General features: G+C 48.0%; 1 protein-coding gene across 1 annotated transcript in view; it reads right to left on the bottom strand.

The window, feature by feature from the left end:
* The window catches only part of LOC139534076 (calcium/calmodulin-dependent protein kinase type 1D-like), a 62,036-nt gene that overhangs the window by 7,275 nt on the left and 32,513 nt on the right, over window positions 1-22,248 (bottom strand). Inside the window, exons 2-6 of the mRNA XM_071332776.1 lie at window positions 20,131-20,262; window positions 16,581-16,655; window positions 7,318-7,456; window positions 5,038-5,164; window positions 66-141 (exon numbers count right to left, since the gene is read on the bottom strand). Coding sequence (XP_071188877.1) covers window positions 66-141; window positions 5,038-5,164; window positions 7,318-7,456; window positions 16,581-16,655; window positions 20,131-20,262 — 549 coding nt within the window. The remainder of the gene's footprint in view (window positions 1-65; window positions 142-5,037; window positions 5,165-7,317; window positions 7,457-16,580; window positions 16,656-20,130; window positions 20,263-22,248) is intronic.

The raw sequence follows: 22,248 nt of genomic DNA, 5'->3' as shown, positions 1-22,248 counted from the left end.
ATTGATTGGGTATGGGAACACATAGCATGTCTGTAGGAGTTGTACAATAGACTGTAGAAACTTACAGGATGTATGCAATGACACCGATGGACCAGCAGTCCACTGCCTTACTGTAGGGCTTCTGAGCAAGAACCTCTGGAGCTGAGAGAGAGAAAGGAGAGAGAGAGAAAGGAGAGAGGAGAGAGAGACGAAGGGAGAGATGTAGAGAGAGGGGGATGAAACGTTGATGACAACTGGAGACAGTCAGAGATGGAGAGAGACGGACACAGAGACATGTTCTCCCCCCTGGATTACCCTGCTGTCGAGCCCAGAGCTGGAGCTCATCCTATCAGAGGCCGTGACCCCACCCCTGTGGGCGATTATCGAGACTGAGAGAAGCATGTCCAGACTAATCAATGATAACAGCCCAGCCAAAATAGAACTGAGCTCACCCAAACAACGGTCGACAAACAGAACAATATCGAAGACTGAGGTAAATACAGATCACAGGAAACACGCGCACACACACACAGTCACGCGCATAGACTTACACAGACAGTCAGACACACGCATGTGCGTACATGTGTGTGTGCACACAGAGGCTCAAATGTTATACTTTCTTCACTTTTGCTGGGCTGAGCGTGTGTTCCGTATCTCCTCTAACAATATGGCCGACGTGTGTGTGTGTGTTTGTACACAGTATGTGTATGCGTGTGTCCGCTCTCTGAAGGTGGGCCTTTCCAAACCACAGAGTCTGGTCTTAATTCAGCCAGGCGCTAACCCTGGGCTATTCATACCTCAGGAATGCAGGCTTCTCAATGCCATCATCCAGGACCTGCTATATTTAGCAGCATTTCTAATGCAGCAACCGTCACATTACAGCCTTTTAGAATGGAAAAGGCCTACAGCAGATGGGGAGGGAGGGATAGAGGGACAAAAACTGCAGTGGCCTCATCTGAAGAGATTGTGGGATAGAGGGAGGAGGAAGGACGAGACACTTCCAATGTCATTAACTAGTAAGGTGTTGTTTAGCTGGCCCTACAGTACACCGACTATAGTTCCCGATGGATAAACTTAAACAAGTGTCTGCTGACTGACTTGCATGTGGATGTAGGGGCGTGGACAGGAGCCGGCAGCTGAAAGACATCAACATGATGAGTCTTCAGTGTGTCTGACTACCAGAGGCACCGTCCTACACGTCAACATGATGAGTCTTCAGAGTGTCTGACTACCAGAGGCACCGTCCTACACGTCAACATGATGAGTCTTCAGAGTGTCTGACTACCAGAGGCACCGTCCTACACGTCAACATGATGAGTCTTCAGTGTGTCTGACTACCAGAGGCACCGTCCTACACGTCAACATGATGAGTCTTCAGAGTGTCTGACTACCAGAGGCACCGTCCTACACGTCAACATGATGAGTCTTCAGAGTGTCTGACTACCAGAGGCACCGTCCTACACGTCAACATGATGAGTCTTCAGAGTGTCTGACTACCAGAGGCACCGTCCTACACGTCAACATGATGAGTCTTCAGTGTGTCTGACTACCAGAGGCACCGTCCTACACGTCAACATGATGAGTCTTCAGAGTGTCTGACTACCAGAGGCACCGTCCTACACGTCAACATGATGAGTCTTCAGAGTGTCTGACTACCAGAGGCACCGTCCTACACGTCAACATGATGAGTCTTCAGAGTGTCTGACTACCAGAGGCACCGTCCTACACGTCAACATGATGAGTCTTCAGAGTGTCTGACTACCAGAGGCACCGTCCTACACGTCAACATGATGAGTCTTCAGAGTGTCTGACTACCAGAGGCACCGTCCTACACGACAACATGATGAGTCTTCAGAGTGTCTGACTACCAGAGGCACCGTCCTACACGTCAACATGATGAGTCTTCAGAGTGTCTGACTACCAGAGGCACCGTCCTACACGTCAACATGATGAGTCTTCAGAGTGTCTGACTACCAGAGGCACCGTCCTACACGTCAACATGATGAGTCTTCAGTGTGTCTGACTACCAGAGGCACCGTCCTACACGTCAACATGATGAGTCTTCAGTGTGTCTGACTACCAGAGGCACCGTCCTACACGTCAACATGATGAGTCTTCAGTGTGTCTGACTACCAGAGGCACCGTCCTACACGTCAACATGATGAGTCTTCAGTGTGTCTGACTACCAGAGGCACCGTCCTACACGTCAACATGATGAGTCTTCAGTGTGTCTGACTACCAGAGGCACCGTCCTACACGTCAACATGATGAGTCTTCAGAGTGTCTGACTACCAGAGGCACCGTCCTACACGTCAACATGATGAGTCTTCAGTGTGTCTGACTACCAGAGGCACCGTCCTACACGTCAACATGATGAGTCTTCAGTGTGTCTGACTACCAGAGGCACCGTCCTACACGTCAACATGATGAGTCTTCAGTGTGTCTGACTACCAGAGGCACCGTCCTACACGTCAACATGATGAGTCTTCAGTGTGTCTGACTACCAGAGGCACCGTCCTACACGTCAACATGATGAGTCTTCAGTGTGTCTGACTACCAGAGGCACCGTCCTACACGTCAACATGATGAGTCTTCAGTGTGTCTGACTACCAGAGGCACCGTCCTACACGTCAACATGATGAGTCTTCAGTGTGTCTGACTACCAGAGGCACCGTCCTACACGTCAACATGATGAGTCTTCAGTGTGTCTGACTACCAGAGGCACCGTCCTACACGTCAACATGATGAGTCTTCAGGTGTCTGACTACCAGAGGCACCGTCCTACACGTCAACATGATGAGTCTTCAGAGTGTCTGACTACCAGAGGCACCGTCCTACACGTCAACATGATGAGTCTTCAGAGTGTCTGACTACCAGAGGCACCGTCCTACACGTCAACATGATGAGTCTTCAGAGTGTCTGACTACCAGAGGCACCGTCCTACACGTCAACATGATGAGTCTTCAGTGTCTGACTACCAGAGGCACCGTCCTACACGTCAACATGATGAGTCTTCAGTGTCTGACTACCAGAGGCACCGTCCTACACGTCAACATGATGAGTCTTCAGTGTCTGACTACCAGAGGCACCGTCCTACACGTCAACATGATGAGTCTTCAGTGTCTGACTACCTGAGGCACCGTCCTACACGTCAACATGATGAGTCTTCAGTGTCTGACTACCAGAGGCACTGTCCTACACGTCAACATGATGAGTCTTCAGTGTCTGACTACCAGAGGCACCGTCCTACACGTCAACATGATGAGTCTTCAGTGTCTGACTACCAGAGGCACCGTCCTACACGTCAACATGATGAGTCTTCAGAGTGTCTGACTACCAGAGGCACCGTCCTACATGTCAACATGATGAGTCTTCAGTGTGTCTGACTACCAGAGGCACCGTCCTACACGTCAACATGATGAGTCTTCAGTGTCTGACTACCAGAGGCACCGTCCTACACGTCAACATGATGAGTCTTCAGTGTCTGACTACCAGAGGCACCGTCCTACACGTCAACATGATGAGTCTTCAGTGTCTGACTACCAGAGGCACCGTCCTACACGTCAACATGATGAGTCTTCAGTGTCTGACTACCAGAGGCACCGTCCTACACGTCAACATGATGAGTCTTCAGAGTGTCTGACTACCAGAGGCACCGTCCTACACGTCAACATGATGATTCTTCAGTGTCTGACTACCTGAGGCACCGTCCTACACGTCAACATGATGAGTCTTCAGTGTCTGACTACCAGAGGCACCGTCCTACACGTCAACATGATGAGTCTTCAGTGTCTGACTACCAGAGGCACCGTCCTACATGTCAACATGATGAGTCTTCAGTGTCTGACTACCTGAGGCACCGTCCTACACGTCAACATGATGAGTCTTCAGTGTCTGACTACCAGAGGCACCGTCCTACACGTCAACATGATGAGTCTTCAGTGTCTGACTACCAGAGGCACCGTCCTACACGTCAACATGATGAGTCTTCAGTGTCTGACTACCAGAGGCACCGTTCTACACGTCAACATGATGAGTCTTCAGAGTGTCTGACTACCAGAGGCACCGTCCTACACGTCAACATGATGATTCTTCAGTGTCTGACTACCTGAGGCACCGTCCTACACGTCAACATGATGAGTCTTCAGTGTCTGACTACCAGAGGCACCGTCCTACACGTCAACATGATGAGTCTTCAGTGTCTGACTACCAGAGGCACCGTCCTACACGTCAACATGATGAGTCTTCAGAGTGTCTGACTACCAGAGGCACCGTCCTACACGTCAACATGATGAGTCTTCAGTGTGTCTGACTACCAGAGGCACTGTCCAACATGTCAACATGATGAGTCTTCAGTGTGTCTGACTACCAGAGGCACCGTCCTACACGTCAACATGATGAGTCTTCAGAGTGTCTGACTACCAGAGGCACCGTCCTACACGTCAACATGAAAGGTTCTGTCATGGAAATAATGTAAAACATCTGTTTCTCTCACACACTCCGCTGAGATGAAAAAGCACACATGCAAAAACACACAGCCAGGGCTGCAGTATACACATCCCCATGTGTGGCACAGAGATGACAGCCCTCTAGCGTGTAGTGAACTGCAGTAGAGCGCCCCGCCATGTTGGCCGTCTGACTCAGTCGCTCTGTTAAAAAGGGGAAAGCAGGCGACTGGGGGCAGGGTCTGTCAGCGTGTGATAAGACCTTCTTACTCCAGAGGCAGGATGTCTGTGTGTTTGAGCGGCACACAGATGCGCCCTCCCCCATTGCAGACATATAATTAAAGCAGTGGGATTTCACCTACAGTATACTGTATTATGCAGTGTGTCATTTATGTAAAGCACAGTGATGGCATCACACTCAGTAATAGTGAGCACTTAGACAATGTAGCATTCGACTTTGGAAAGGACGGTAGCCTAAAACCTCAAAAATACTTAATTTGCTTCCAGTATTAACATTTCAGTAGCTGACGACACAAGGCATATTAACAAGTGGCATTAACTTCTAAGTAAGGACATTTAAGGTTATGGGGTGGGGGGAGGCATCCCTTCTTACCCACGTATCCCGGCGTGCCACACGCGGTCGACATGACATCCCCGCTGCCCTCCATTTTGGACAGACCAAAGTCACTGATCATGATCTTAGACTCGTCCTGGGGGTTAAAATACAGCAGGTTCTCTGGCTGGAGAGAGAGGACAGAGGGAGAGAGAGGACAGAGGGAGAGAGAGGACAGAGGGAGAGATAGAGAGAGAGGACAGAGGGAGAGATAGAGAGAGAGGACAGAGGGAGAGAGAGGACAGAGGGAGAGATAGATGGAGCGTGTTAACCACAAACGGAGCTCTCCCATCCTTGGATCTCTCTACCTACCCTGAACGTACTTTAGATATAAAAACGTAATCATTTGTCAAAGGCAGTCTATATACAGTGGGGAGAACAAGTATTTGATACACTGCCGATTTTGCAGGTTTTCCTACTTACAAAGCATGTAGAGGTCTGTAATTTTTATCATAGGTACACTTCAACTGTGAGAGACGGAATCTAAAACAAAAATCCCGAAAATCACATTGTATGATTTTTAAGTAATTAATTAGCATTTTATTGCAAGACATAAGTATTTGATACATCAGAAAAGCAGAACTTAATATTTGGTACTGAATCCTTTGTTTGCAATTACAGAGATCATACGTTTCCTGTAGTTCTTGACCAGGTTTGCACACACTGCAGCAGGGATTTTGGCCCACTCCTCCATACAGACCTTCTCCAGATCCTTCAGGTTTCGGGGCTGTCGCTGGGCAATACGGACTTTCAGCTCCCTCCAAAGATTTTCTATTGGGTTCAGGTCTGGAGACTGGCTAGGCCACTCCAGGACCTTGAGATACTTCTTACGGAGCCACTCCTTAGTTGCCCTGGCTGTGTGTTTCGGGTCGTTGTCATGCTGGAAGACCCAGCCACGACCCATCATCAATGCTCTTACTGAGGGAAGGAGGTTGTTGGCTAAGATCTCGCAATACATGGCCCCATCCATCCTCCCCTCAATACGGTGCAGTCGTCCTGTCCCCTTTGCAGAAAAGCATCCCCAAAGAATGATGTTTCCACCTCCATGCTTCACGGTTGGGATGGTGTTCTTGGGGTTGTACTCATCCTTCTTCTTCCTCCAAACACGGCGAGTGGAGTTTAGACCAAAAAGCTCTATTTTTGAATCATCAGACCACATGACCTTCTCCCATTCCTCCTCTGGATCATCCAGATGGTCATTGGCAAACTTCAGACGGGCCTGGACATGCGCCTGCTTGAGCAGGGGGACCTTGTGTGCGCTGCAGGATTTTAATCCATGACGGCGTAGTGTGTTACTAATGGTTTTCTTTGAGACTGTGGTCCCAGCTCTCTTCAGGTCATTGACCAGGTCCTGCCGTGTAGTTCTGGGCTGGTCCCTCACCTTCCTCATGATCATTCATGCCCCACGAGGTGAGATCTTGCATGGAGCCCCAGACCGAGGGTGATTGACCATCATCTTGAACTTCTTCTATTTTCTTCTATTTTCTAATAATTGCGCCAACAGTTGTTGCCTTCTCACCAAGCTGCTTGCCTATTGTCCTGTAGCCCATCCCAGCCTTGTGCAGGTCTACAATTTTATCCCTGATGTCCTTACACAGCTCTCTGGTCTTGGCCATTGTGGAGAGGTTGGAGTCTGTTTGATTGAGTGTGTGGACAGGTGTCTTTTATACAGGTAACGAGTTCAAACAGGTGCAGTTAATACAGGTAATGAGTGGAGAACAGGAGGGCTTCTTAAAGAAAACCTAACAGGTCTGTGAGAGCCGGAATTCTTACTGGTTGGTAGGTGATCAAATACTTATGTCATGCAATAAAATGCAAATTAATTACTTAAAAATCATACAATGTAATTTTCTGGATTTTTGTTTTAGATTCCGTCTCTCATAGTTGAAGTGTACCTATGATAAAAATTACAGACCTCTACATGCTTTGTAAGTAGGAAAACCTGCAAAATCGGCAGTGTATCAAATACTTGTTCTCCCCACTGTATAACCCTTCAACACAATACAGTTATGTTGCCGTCTGTTTTATGAGGCCGTATGACCGTACTCCTCTCTCTCAGTGGAGTCCGCTATGTGGTATATTTCCCAGAAGCCACTGCGTGTTGTGACCCGCTGAGTGGCCTAAATTACAAACACATGCTGCACCTCACCACCGCAATGAATCACGGTCCATAAAACACAAGTGATCCGCTCATGTCAAGATGCAGGGGGGAGTAGACAGGGTTTTTGTGTGTGTGTGTGTGTGTTTCAGTGTGTGCAAGTGTGTGTGTGTCACCATCACCTTCAGGTCTCTGTGGACGATGCCCAACTTGTGGAGGTATTCGACAGCGTCTAGCACCTGTCTGATGAGAGTACTGGCATCTTTCTCTGTGTAGAACCCCTTCTCCACGATACGGTCAAACAACTCACCTCCCGAGACTCTGACACAGACAGAGAGGGGGTCAGTAAACGAGGTAAGTAAAACAGATGCGCACACATGCAGACACAAACACACATCTGGAGGGAACCTGTTATCATGAGACAGATCCACTGAGACTTCATTTATGAGCTGTACGAATCTGCCTCCATTCAACCGTATGCGCGTGTGTGTGTGTGTGTGTGTGTGTGTGTGTGTGTGTGTGTGTGTTTGACACACGTGTTTACTCCACAGTGGGGGTATGCTTTGACCCATTCTAACCCTCTGCTCCACTAAACCTAACCCTTCATGCTCCATACTATCACGACCACTCAAAGTGCACCATACAGTCTAAAACTAACTGTATAGGGAGAACTGTAGCAGAGAGAGACAGGACAGGAGATGGGAGGGAAACAAAATCTAAAACAAAGAAACTGAGAAAAAAGGTGCCTCATTTTTCTCAGATCATAGATTCACACAGTGGAGGATAGTTAAGCTTCAGACTGTGTGTGTGTGTGTGTGTGTGTGTGTGTGTGTGTGTGTGTGTGTGTGTGTGTGTGTGTGTGTGTGTGTGTGTGTGTGTGTGTGTGTGTGTGTGTGTCAGACGGTGCCCTTGCTGTTTTACAGGTTTGTTTTAAGACTCTTAGCCAGATTATGGGTTTTTTAAAGCGCCAGAACAGCCACAGGCCAGAAGCTGAACATCCCAGAACTTTCCTCAGTCCTCAACAGCTAGCTGGCACAAGGCAGTATAGATGGCTGCTAAGCCCTGATCTAAGGACAGATTTGTAGTCTGTCCGGCCGTCCCTTATGGTTATGGAAAGGGTAAACTGATCCTGGGTCTGCCACTAGCAGAACAGCCCAGTGCACTGGTCATTAGCTTAGTGGCACTCCGCTGTATGTGAGCAGGGAGTCGTCCCTGCGTAGCACTGCAGAGAACCTATGTAACACTGTAGGTCTGTCGGGGTAAAGCATCTTTCTGTCACATTCCACCACAAGGGGGAGTAGCCAACCACTCATCTCTAATAGTCCCACAGTCCGTAAAGACTAGTTCTGAGGGAGGAAGGGATACATTTATTTACTTTAAGTCAAATTACTCTATATTAGGTTTAACATGCTTTAGAACCAGGAGAGAAATTAAAATGCCTAGTATGTACGGTAAGAAGATTAATGAGGTAGAATCTGTCTCTTATGACTGGTCTCTGTTGGTATTGACAAGCACAATATGGAAACAACGGAGGAAGGACATTTTGCATTTCCACAGGTACACAGCTCCCTCTCCTGGTTCCTGTATTGACACCACCGACTGTTTCTGTTGTCTCGCGCTCTCATGTATGACATGTCCCCTGAAGGCAGCTGGCTGCAGTCCTCGTATAAACTCTCTATTGATAAACAGACAGCTGACCTTTAATGGAAAGTAATGTCACGCCAAGGACTACCAGGAAGTACCGTTTTGATCCACTGATGTTAGTACTCTCGGTGTCCCTGTGTATGGCGTTTGGGAAGCAATTGTACTGTACCTTCTTCCTCAGTACTGAGTTGACAGACGGTGCAGAAGGAGCCTGAGGGGCTGCTCCTCTCCTCTGATCCCCATGGGGGCGCTGTAACCATGATCCTTACTGGTATTCCTATTAACCCACACACTGAACCGTAAACAGCCTCAACTAGAACAAAATACTGATCTTGGATCAGCTTAAATCAATCATAATTCTAACCTTAACCGCCATAAGATACAAACATAACTGTCAATCTACAATAACAACCTATACTACACAAGATCGACCAGTTTCACTGCACCTCTCGTTACTGCACTGAGGGAGATTGATGGAGAATGAGCATAGGGTTAAATAAACTCAGCAAAAAAAGAAACTGCCCTTTTCAGGAACTTGTCTTTCAAAGATAATTCGAAAAAATCCAAATAACTTCACAGATCTTCATTGTAAAGGGTTTAAACACGTTTTCCCATGCGTGTTCAATGAACCATAAACAATTAATGAACATGCACCTGTGGAATGGTCGTTAAGACACTAACAGATTACAGACGGTAGGCAATTAAGGTCAGTTATGAAAACTTAGGACACTAAAGAGGCCTTTCTACTGACTCTGAAAAACACCAAAAGAAAGATGCCCAGGGTCCCTGCTCATCTGTGTGAACGTGCCTTAGGCATGCTGCAAGGAGGCATGAGGACTCCAGATGTGGCCAGGGCAATAAATTGCAATGTCCGTACTGTGAGACGCCTAAGACAGCGCTACAGGGAGACAGGACGGACAGCTGATCGTCCTCGCAGTGGCAGACCACGTGTAACAACACCTGCACAGGATCAGTACATCCTAACCTCACACCTGCGAGAAAGGTAAAGGATGGCAACAACAACTGCCCGAGTTACACCAGAAATGCACAATCCCTCCATCAGTGCTCAGACTGTCCGCAATAGGTTGAGAGAGGCTGGACTGAGGGCTTGTAGGCCTGTTGTAAAGGCAGGTCCTCACCAGACATCACCGGCAACAACGTCACCTATGGGCACAAACCCACCATCGCTGGATCAGACAGGACTGGCAAAAAGTTATCTTCACTGACGAGTCACGGTTTTGTCTCACCAGGGGTGATGGTCGGATTTGCGTTTATCGTCGAAGGAATGAGCGTTACACCGAGGCCTGTACTCTGGAGCGGGATCGATTTGGAAGTGGAGGGTCCGTCATGGTCTGGGGCGGTGTGTCACAGCATCATCGGACTGAGCTTGTTATTGCAGGCAATCTCAACGCTGTGCGTTACAGGGAAGACATCCTCCTCCCTCATGTGGTACCCTTCCTGCAGGCTCATCCTGACATGACCCTCCAGTATGACAATGCCACCAGCCATACTGCTCGTCCTGTGAGTGATTTCCTGCAAGACAGGAATGTCAGTGTTGTGCCATGGCCAGCGAAGAGCCCGGATCTCAATCCCATTGAGCACGTCTGGGACCTGTTGGATCGGAGGGTGAGGGCTAGGGCCATTCCCCCCAGAAATGTCCGGGAACTTGCAGGTGCCTTGGTGGAAGAGTAAGGTAACATTTCACAGCAAGAACTGGCAAATCTGGTGCAGTCCATGAGGAGGAGATGCACTGCAGTACTTAATGCAGCTGGTGGCCATACCAGATACTGACTGTTACTTTTGATTTTGACACCCCCTTTGTTCAGGGACACATTATTCAATTTCTGTGGAACTTGTTCAGTTTATGTCTCAGTTGTTGAATCTTATGTTCATACAAATATTTACACGTTAAGTTTTCTGAAAATATATGCAGTTGACAGTGAGGATTTTTTTTGCTGAGTTTGTTTTTCTCTAAAACCGCAGAGATTTGCATTGGATGAATATTGAACACACACACACACACACACACACACACACACACACACACACACACACACACACACACACACACACACACACACACACACACACACACACACACACACACACACACACAATCTGGGAGCATCGTCACAGTGACAGACCAAATAAGAGCAGGAAGAAAGTTACATTCTAATGAAGTTTCTGAAAAAAAGGAGATAAGAAATTAATTGCTCATCTGCTCCGCTCTCTCTCGCCCTTTCTGTCCTCTCTCCCTCTATATCCCCACGCTCCATCTCTCCCTTTCTCTTCTCTCGCTCTCTCTCCTCTGCCAACAGTGACTTTTATCCCAGCCGAGATGAGCGTGGCAGGGGATGACAAGCAAAAGGCTAAGCCACACACACGTTGGCTGGACATAACGGTGTGGTAGTGACGGAGGAGATGGGCCACCATCCTGCAGGATTGCGTAACCATTTGCGTAGGGAGACCATGGCAATCAGACAGGAGCCAAATCGACTTCCCTTTCAATACACACACGCCATACTGCAGGCACACACACACTCAATCATCTTTCCATTTGGTCTCACTCTCTCTTTCTTGCTATCTCTGTCCCTTCCTCCATCCCTTTCTCTTCCTTCACCCCCCCCCACCCACTATCTCTCTCTCCCTCTCTGTCAGAACAGTATCAAGTTGTCCCTTTATCTGAGTGTAATCTGAGCTGTACAGTGGCCCTGTGTGCTCCTGTGTAGTTGTCTGGCTCAGCAGTGCCAGACACTGCAGTGCAGTGGTAGGCAACTAGATTCAACCGTGTGATGATTTTTGTCGAAGAGGATGGTCGGGGGGCTGGAACATAATTATAATAATTGATACACTGCAAATTGACCACAACTAAGCCACAAAAAGATATTATTACTTTAAAATAACAATAATTTCATACCTTGATTACATTGAGACACGATCAAATCTCTTTTTTATTAGGGGGAATACTTGGGGAAAGACTTCCTAAATGAAACCTAAATTCCTGGTGATTTTACAGTAGTTTTTTTCCCAAAAACTAAAATGCCGCGGGTCGCCTGTTGCTGACCCCTGCTGTAGTGGTTCCTACAGTAAGGTAGTGGTGTGAAGGTGTTACTGACCCTGCTGTAGTGGTTCCTACAGTAAGGTAGTGGTGTGAAGGTGTTGCTGACCCTGCTGTAGTGGTTCCTACAGTAAGGTAGTGGTGTGAAGGTGTTACTGACCCTGCTGTAGTGGTTCCTACAGTAAGGTAGTGGTGTGAAGGTGTTGCTGACCCTGCTGTAGTGGTTCCTACAGTAAGGTAGTGGTGTGAAGGTGTTACTGACCCTGCTGTAGTGGTTCCTACAGTAAGGTAGTGGTGTGAAGGTGTTGCTGACCCTGCTGTAGTGGTTCCTACAGTAAGGTAGTGGTGTGAAGGTGTTACTGACCCTGCTGTAGTGGTTCCTACAGTAAGGTAGTGGTGTGAAGGTGTTGCTGACCCTGCTGTAGTGGTTCCTACAGTAAGGTAGTGGTGTGAAGGTGTTACTGACCCTGCTGTAGTGGTTCCTACAGTAAGGTAGTGGTGTGAAGGTGTTACTGACCCTGCTGTAGTGGTTCCTACAGTAAGGTAGTGGTGTGAAGGTGTTGCTGACCCTGCTGTAGTGGTTCCTACAGTAAGGTAGTGGTGTGAAGGTGTTACTGACCCTGCTGTAGTGGTTCCTACAGTAAGGTAGTGGTGTGAAGGTGTTACTGACCCTGCTGTAGTGGTTCCTACAGTAAGGTAGTGGTGTGAAGGTGTTACTGACCCTGCTGTAGTGGTTCCTACAGTAAGGTAGTGGTGTGAAGGTGTTGCTGACCCTGCTGTAGTGGTTCCTACAGTAAGGTAGTGGTGTGAAGGTGTTACTGACCCTGCTGTAGTGGTTCCTACAGTAAGGTAGTGGTGTGAAGGTGTTACTGACCCTGCTGTAGTGGTTCCTACAGTAAGGTAGTAGTGTGAAGGTGTTGCTGACCCTGCTGTAGTGGTTCCTACAGTAAGGTAGTAGTGTGAAGGTGTTGCTGACCCTGCTGTAGTGGTTCCTACAGTAAGGTAGTGGTGTGAAGGTGTTACTGACCCTGCTGTAGTGGTTCCTACAGTAAGGTAATGGTGTGAAGGTGTTGCTGACCCCTGCTGTAGTGGTTCCTACAGTAAGGTAGTAGTGTGAAGGTGTTACTGACCCTGCTGTAGTGGTTCCTACAGTAAGGTAGTGGTGTGAAGGTGTTGCTGACCCTGCTGTAGTGGTTCCTACAGTAAGGTAGTGGTGTGAAGGTGTTACTGACCCTGCTGTAGTGGTTCCTACAGTAAGGTAGTGGTGTGAAGGTGTTACTGACCCTGCTGTAGTGGTTCCTACAGTAAGGTAGTGGTGTGAAGGTGTTACTGACCCTGCTGTAGTGGTTCCTACAGTAAGGTAGTGGTGTGAAGGTGTTACTGACCCTGCTGTAGTGGTTCCTACAGTAAGGTAGTGGTGTGAAGGTGTTACTGACCCTGCTGTAGTGGTTCCTACAGTAAGGTAGTAGTGTGAAGGTGTTGCTGACCCTGCTGTAGTGGTTCCTACAGTAAGGTAGTGGTGTGAAGGTGTTGCTGACCCTGCTGTAGTGGTTCCTACAGTAAGGTAGTAGTGTGAAGGTGTTACTGACCCTGCTGTAGTGGTTCCTACAGTAAGGTAGTGGTGTGAAGGTGTTGCTGACCCTGCTGTAGTGGTTCCTACAGTAAGGTAGTGGTGTGAAGGTGTTACTGACCCTGCTGTAGTGGTTCCTACAGTAAGGTAGTAGTGTGAAGGTGTTGCTGACCCTGCTGTAGTGGTTCCTACAGTAAGGTAGTGGTGTGAAGGTGTTACTGACCCTGCTGTAGTGGTTCCTACAGTAAGGTAGTGGTGTGAAGGTGTTTTAACAGTAACACTCACAAGCCTGTGGCTGAGCCTGCTGCTTCCGTAGAACATATCTGACTGTACAACAGTTGGGTTTGTTTAACTCACATGGTTTGTGTTGTTGGGGAGAAAAGAGAAAAACCACAGCCGTATTTTCTGTAAAACACCACACACTTTTACAACCCTTTACATTCATCATTAAAAAGCCACTGACTGAGTGGAAAAGGTTCAAGCTTTGCTCTACTCCAGATACTTTTAGACTTGTTTTTTCCGCTCTCCGTCTTCTGCCTGCTTGCTTTCTCTTTGTCTCCCCCTTCAAATCCCCTCCTCTTGTTCTTGGCTTCAATTGCTCCGTTTTGGCTTTCAATCATATAACAAATTCATCCTAAAGCAATCTCCTTGATACATTGTTCCACTGAGTAGATTCTGAATCCAATCTCATTCCCTCTCTATCTCTTCTTCCCTCTCTCTCTCTCTCTCTTCTTCCCTCTCTCATCACACTTCCATCTGCCTCGCATACCTCTCTCTCTCTCTCTCTCTCTCTCTCTCTCTCTCTCTCTCTCTCTCTCTCTCTCTCTCTCTCTCTCTCTCTCTCTCTCTCTCTCTCTCTCTCTCTCTCTCTCTCTCTCTCTCTCTCTCTCTCTCTCTCTCTCTCTCTCTCTCTCTCTCTCTCTCTCTCTCTCTCTCTCTCTCTCTCTCTCTCTCTCTCTCTCTCTCTCTCTCTCTCTCTCTCTCTCTCTCTCTCTCTCTCATCACACTTCCATCTGCCTCGCATACCTTTCCCTCTCCATCCATCTCTCTCTCTCTTATGTGAACAGGATTGGATGTATCAGCCATGTGGTGATGACATGGTTGTAGATCGCTGTAGACAGCAGCTCTTCATCCAACCAGAGATGGAAGCATCACGCCAGACCCAACTAACTAATCACAGCTAGATCAGACATGACATGTCAAACTCCGAGCACAGACGCTGTTAAATCAAACCCAATCTGTCAAACTCAGAGTACAGGTATATCAGACCTGATGTGTTAAACTCAGAGCAAAGTTAAATCAAACTCAGAGCACAGGTACTGTATATCAGACCAGACGTGTCAAACTCAGACAAAAATTGAATTAGACCACACCTGTCAACCTCTGAGGATGATTCATATCCAGGCTGTATCACATCCGGACGTGATTGTGAGTCCCATAGGGCTGCGCACAATTGGCCCAGCGTCATCCGGGTTTGGCCGGGGTAGGCCGTCATTGTAAATAAGAATTTGTTCTGAACTGACTTGCCTAGTTAAATAAAGTTGAAATAAATAAATACTCGGAGGTGATGCTTGATACATGGACTCAGATGTGTACCGACTCAAATCTCAGATGAGTACTGAGATTCCTACCTGCTGAGGTGTTATTCCTGCTTCTACCAAGTTAAGCCCTGTCATAAGTGGAGTAAGGTGACCTTTCACCTCTGCATCCATGGTGACAGAGCCTGATATGAGAAGGTGCCTTGCTGCAGAGGAGTCAGGGGAGAATAATTTCACACCTGCTACAGGTGAGGGGAGAGGTAAGGGGAAAAGGTGAGAGGAGGGGTGAGAGGTGAGGGAGGACAGATGAGGTGTGAGGGGGGAGGAGAACAGGGGTGAGAAGGAAGAAAGGAGAAGAGAGACAGACAAGGGAAGGGTGAGAGAGGCAGAAGACTGGAAGAAGAGTGAAGTGAAAGACAGTTCAGAAGGGTGGCCTGTTAGCACTGAAACTAATAACATTAAGTGTGCCGTGACTCAGCAATAAACAAAATGAAATGATCAAAGTTAAGAACTGCTCTACTTTCCTGCACACACACACACACTTACATAACTGACAACGCACTTTAATCCATAACTCACACGCCCTCCTCGACAGACTGATATAACTCCAGCTGATTAATGTGGCCAGGAGTGCATAGTGGCACGTTAGCCTTGCTGTAACGTTAGAGTAACGTTACGTAAACGTTAGCTGAGCGCTACGAGCCAGGTCCCATTCCCTTTCCTGTAGACAGTCTTAATGGAAGTCTAATTGGAGTAATGAGGGCTTATACAGTGTGTGTGTGTGTGTGTGTGTGTAAAGCTAAAACAGTCACCCCCTGCCCCATTCCTGGGTGCTGAGTGAGACAGAGACAGAAGGAGAGACAGAGACAGAGACAGACAGACACAGAAGGAGACAGAGAAACAGACAGACACAGAAGGAGAAGGAGAGAGACAGACAGAAGGAGAGAGAGACAGGAGAGGCAGAGAGAAACAGACAGAGACAAAGAGAGAGACACACAGAGACAGAGCGAGACACAGCGACAGAGAGAGAAGAGGCAGAGAGAGACAGACAGAGACAGAGTGAGAGGCAGACAGAGAGAGACAGCGACAGACAGAGACAGAGACAGGAGAGGCAGACAGAGACAGACAGAGACAGACAGACAGAGACAGACAGACAGAGACAGAGGCAGACAGAGACAGACACAGCGACAGAGACAGACAGAGAGACAGAGAGAGAGGGACAGAGAGGGACAGAGAGAGAGACACAGCGACAGAGACAGAGACAGAAGAGGCAGAGAGAGAGACAGACAGAGACAGAGGGAGAGAGAGAGAGCGACAGAGACAGTGACAGACACAGCAACAAAGACAGGAGAGAGACACACAGAGAGAGAGACACAGAGACAGAGAGACAGACAGAGACAGAGAGACACAGAGACAGAGACAGAGAGAGACACAGAGACAGAGAGAGACACAGAGACAGAGAGAGACACAGAGACAGAGACAGAGACAGACACAGAGACAGAGAAAGAGGGTGATAAGGAGATTCAGTAAGAAGTATAAGGGGAGAGAGAGACAATGACAGAAATTAAGATCAAGAAATAAGACTAGATGAATGGAGAAGAGAGAGACAGACAGAGAGAGAGAGAGAAAACTTACAGCTGCATGATCAGGTAGAGGTGGTTGGAACTCTCATAGATGTCCTCCAAAGCCACTATGTTCTCATGCTTGATTCTGGAGGGACAGAAAACACAGATAACGTTAGTCTATTAGTCATGTATAACTATAACCCTTCAAACAGATGATCAGATCCCAGACTGTCTCAACCCCCATCTACACCACCTTCACCTCAGCTGTAGAGTCATCTCAAACACCTACTAAACCTGAACATAAACATAAGCCCAAGCCTTATCCTAACCCTTTCCCTCCTTTCGGTCTCTATTGATACAGTCAACACCACACTCAGGCCTCGCCATAGTAACTGCTCCATGGTGAAAGTGTATAATGTGTACACATGGTACATGCTTGTGCTGCTGTGGTGGTGGTCTGTGTGCTTGTGCTGCTGTGGTGGTGGTCTGTGTGCTTGTGATGCTGTGGTGGTGGTCTGTGTGCTTGTGATGCTGTGGTGGTGGTCTGTGTGCTTGTGCTGCTGTGGTGGTGGTCTGTGTGCTTGTGCTGCTGTGGTGGTGGTCTGTGTGCTTGTGCTGCTGGTATGTGTGCTTGTGCTGCTGTGGTGGTGGTCTGTGTGCTTGTGATGCTGTGGTGGTGGTCTGTGTGCTTGTGATGCTGTGGTGGTGGTCTGTGTGCTTGTGATGCTGTGGTGGTGGTCTGTGTGCTTGTGCTGCTGGTATGTGTGCTTGTGCTGCTGTGGTGGTGGTCTGTGTGCTTGTGCTGCTGGTATGTGTGCTTGTGCTGCTGTGGTGGTGGTCTGTGTGCTTGTGATGCTGTGGTGGTGGTCTGTGTGCTTGTGCTGCTGGTATGTGTGCTTGTGCTGCTGTGGTGGTGGTCTGTGTGCGTGTCTTCGTGCCTCGTGACCCATTTGCCGATGATGTTATTGCAAGGGGGGAATAATACTGTACACACACAGGAAGCGTGAGCAGGTGGGGAGTTCAGTACATGCATTAGGAGTGTGTGATCTCTGAGCTCGTAGCGAGCGGTGGAGCGTAGAGATATGAGTCATAAATAGTCTGAGGAGAGATGGCTGAGATGAGAACACCAGGGAGAATGATGTGTGTTTAAACTCTCCCTGGGATCATGGAAGGGTAAAGCAGATGGGAACCTCAGAGTAGAGACAGAGGATTCCTGATCTCCAGTCATTACATGACAAATCCTTCCACAGTTAATGCCTTACTTTTTGGCAACTGATTCTCTGTCTCTTAGACAAGGCCGTGTGTGTGTGAATCCCTGTCGAGCTGCAGGATCCAAATAAACTAGTAGGCGACAGAGTGGGCAGAGACTGTGGCATGACACTATACCCTAACTTCACAGAGCAAGAGAGGGAGAACCTGATCATTTCTTTGTGAATGTGTGTGTGCGCCAGTTCTCTACTTTTGACGCGTGTGTGTTTCTGAATGTGTGTTCACACGTGACCACTTGAAGTGTATACATATATACTACATATTCAAAAGTATGTGGACGCCTGCTCGTCAAACATTTCCTTCTAAAATCATGGGCATTAATATCTAGTTGGTCCCCCCTTTGGTGCTATGACAGCCTCCACTCTTCTGGGAAGCCTTTCCACGAGATGTTGGAATATTGCTTCCATTCAGCCACAAGAGCATTAGTGAGGTCGGGCACTGATGTTGGGCGATTAGGCCTGGCTCGCATTAGGCATTCCAATTCATCCCAAAGGTGTTCGATGGGGTTGAGGTCAGGGCTCTGTGCAGGCCAGTCAAGTTCTTCCACACCGATCTCGACAAACCATTTCTGTGTGGACCTCTCTTTGTGCACGGGGGCATTGTCATGCTGAAACAGGAAAGGGCCTTCTCCAAACCGTTGCCACAAAGTTGGAAGCACAGAATCATCTAGAATGTCATTGTATGCTGTAGCGTTAAGATTTCCCTTCATGGGAACTAACCATGAAAAACAGCCCCAGACCATTATTCCTCCTCCACCAAACTTTACAGTTGGCACTGTGCATTGGGGCAGATGGCGTTCTCCTGGCAATCCACCAATCCCAGATTAGTCCATCGGACTGCCAGATGGTGAAGCGTGATTCATCACTCCAGAGAACGTCATTCCACAGCTCCAGAGTCCAATGGTGGTGAGCTTTACACCACTCCAGCCAACGGTTGGCATTGCGAATGGTGATGTTAGGCTTGTGTGCGGCTGCTCGGCCAAGGAAACCCATTTCATGAAGCTCCCAACAAACAGTTATTGTGCTGACGTTGCTTCCAGAGGGAGTTTGGAACTCTGTTGTGAGTGTTGCAACCGAGGACAGACAATTTTTACGCGCTACACGATTCAGCACTCGGTGGTGCAGTTCTGTAAACTTGTGTGGCCTACCACTTCGCGGCTGAGACGTTGTTGCTCCTAGACGCTTCCACTTCACAATTACAGCACTTACAGTTGACCGGGGCAGCTCTAGCAGGGCAGAAATTTGACGAACTGACTTGTTGGAAAGGTGGCATCCTATGACGGTGCCACGTTGAACGTCACTGAGCTATTCAGTAAGGCCATTCTACTGCCAATGTTTGTCTATGGAGATTGCATGGCTGTGTGCTCGGTTTTATACACCTGTCAGCAACGGTGTGGCTGAAATAGCCAAATCCAGTAATTTGAAGGGCGTCCACATACATATATATAATGTACATGTGAATGACACTGTTTGGGTATGAAGCACTGACCCTGAGGAGGTGTGTCTTGTGACCTCAGGCCATATGAACCTGTCAATCAGCTGGTTGCCAGGAGATGCTGAGAGTGGCAGAAAGCCGAAGGTCAAACATGGAAGGCGTCAGAGGCTAGGCCACACCCCCCTCCACTGACCGGATCACCGTGACAACACCTATCCCCCATAAATATTGCCAGGGTAAAGTGGTGTCTCGCCTGTCCCTAGGGAACACGCATGGTATTCTGCAATAATAACACCAACACATACTGTAGCCGCCTACTTCTGGACAGTGAGTGACTGAGTGAGACCTTGTGGAACTACTGAGCACTGGGCCAGATCCAAGGTGATATCTGACCACACACACACACACACACGCTCACAAGCACAGCCAAGTACAAGCTGTGGAGAGGGATTACTGTATTATCTAGTGACGTGGAGATGAATGTCTTTAGTTTTATCCCGTAGGTGTGTGTGTGTGTGTGTGTGTGTGTGTGTGTGTGTGTGTGTGTGTGTGTGTGTGTGTGTGTGTTCATACAGATCTCTACTCAGCTACCTGACAATATGTATGAATAATAAGTGTAAAATACATGAGTGTTTCTCACTGGGAGAAAAGATTAGAATGAGCATTCAGTAAAGTATCAGTGCTTAGGAGACAAGGTCACTAAGGAAAGAAATAGGAGACGGAGGACATTTTCAATCGTCGCTACCTACCCTGATCTCCTCTTCTGTCAGTGTGAGACTGTGGATCGTGACCTAAAGATAACAGTGAATGGGGAGGAGTGGGAGGGAAGCGAGCGTGATGGTGAGGGGCGGCAGTGTTTTCAGTTCGGTCGCCAGGGTAACAGGTGTTAGGGAGGAGAAGGTAGGTGGGAGACTTACTTGCGGAGCACGGTGATCTCGTTCTCGATGCTGCTCTCTTTCCCCTTCAGGGCCTTCTTGGGGATACACTTCACAGCAAACATCTTCCCCGTAGACCTCTCCTGGGCCAACACCACCTCAGAAAACGCCCCGCTGGGAGAGAGAGATGGAGGAAGAGAAAATATTTGATTAATCAAATTAGCAATTGTGTAAAAGACCGTTCAACACAAGTGCAGATACTAAACACAGACATGAAACAGCAAATAAAGTTAACAAGGTTTCAGATATTTATGAAGCAGAGTTCATTAATGCAGACTCGCGCTCCATGAATCTCACTGTTCTCTGTCCAGCTCATCTGAAACCCTCCAAACCACTCACTCACTATGTCCCCATCACTAACACACTTCACAGCCCCTCAGCTATCACTCTATCGCTCTCTCCCTCACCGTCTCCCCCCTCTCTCTATCAGTCCCGCTTGTTGTCCTGTAGTTATTGTTTCATGTTCAATTTGCTCTACAATATGCTTGATCTCCTCCTTATCCTTTGTCCCAGTTCCCTCGGTCTCCCTCTCTCCCTTTCTCCACAGTTCATGTTAATTCTCACTATGTTCTCTCCTCCAGATATCGGTTCCCTTCTTCCACGTTCCTCTCTTTCTCTCCATTTCCCTCCCTCACCTCGCTTTCCTGCTGCGTTCTTCTTGTTAGCTCAGTAGGAAATCTAATTTCCTATCTGGTTTGCTTTCATTCATAAGCTGACTAATGGTGCATGCTGCTGTGCCAATCAGCAATGAAGGAACGAGGGTAGACAGGGAACACGTTCTCCCTCTTCCTCTCTACTCTCTACCCTCTTCCTCTCTACACTCTTCCTCTCCACTCTTATTCTATTCTTCCGTTCCCCGCCTCTCCTCATCCCGCTCTTGTCTCTCCTGCCTTTGGGACATGGTGTTGGTTATGAATTCATTCATACTTCCTTTCCTCGTTCTCATCATCTCCTCCCTCCTTTCTGTCCTCCTATTTCACTCTGCTGATGGGAGTGAAATAAGGCATATCAAGCATGACATCATCATTTTGGAAAGTGTACAATTTCAGTAAAACCTGAGTAATACATTATTTTATTTTGATTTAACCTTTATTGAACTAGGCAAGTCAGTTAAGAACAAATTCTTATTTTCAATGACGGCCTACCGGGGAACAGTGGGTTAACTGCCTTGTTCACGGGCAGAACGACAGATTTTTACCTTGTCGGCTCGGGAATTCGATCTTAAAACCGTCCGGTTACTAGTCCAACGCTCTAACCACTAGGCTACCTGCCGTCCCATTAATATAACCTTAGTAATATTCAACACATCTTATTAGTGTGTGTGTGTGTGTGTGTGTAGTGCTATAGTCCAGATAGCACTAGAGACATTTAGAAGCCCCCATTTGCTGACGACTCCAAGACATCACCATCTGACACTTCACTGAAAAGCTCTAAAAACACTGATGCAGAGATAAAACAGAAATGCAGGCCTGTCGCTATGCTACACACACACACACACACACACACACACACACACACACACACACACACACACACACACACACACACACACACACACACACACACCACACCACACCACACACACCACACACACACAGGCAACCCCTCTTAACCATGGCGAAGTCACCCAGCCTCCACCCATCTCCCTCGGCTACGAGAGCCAGCTGGTCCCCCACCCACCCACCCTCGCTGGTCTGTGTAAGCAGCACGCCCATTAGGAAGGCTTGGACTGGGTCTCCATCTCTACACTCTATAGACTACGAATGTGGTTTAGTCTCTGCCCAGGGAGAAGGAAAGAGACTGACCACATACCATGAAACCAAAACGCCACAAAAGGGAAGGAGAGAGAAGAGGTAACAGGAGATAGACATATACAGTAGAAATGGGAGAGAAGAGAGGGAGGCAAGCGTGGGTGAATCCTGTAATTGATAGAGAGAGAGAATCCTGTGTGTGGGTTTGAGACAGAGAAGAGCTGTATGTGTGAATGAGACCCATAAGAGAAAAGCTGAACGGCGGCGCTACAGTACAACAAAGACAACCTTTAAAGCATTCACAAAGAACAGAGATAGAGCCACCACAGGGTACATACAGTACAGTATC

This window comes from Salvelinus alpinus, chromosome 11, assembly GCF_045679555.1.
Source record: "Salvelinus alpinus chromosome 11, SLU_Salpinus.1, whole genome shotgun sequence".
Lineage (NCBI taxonomy): Eukaryota > Metazoa > Chordata > Actinopteri > Salmoniformes > Salmonidae > Salvelinus > Salvelinus alpinus.
The sequence above is the reverse complement of the archived record's forward strand: the minus strand, read 5'-3'. Positions and strand labels throughout refer to the sequence as shown.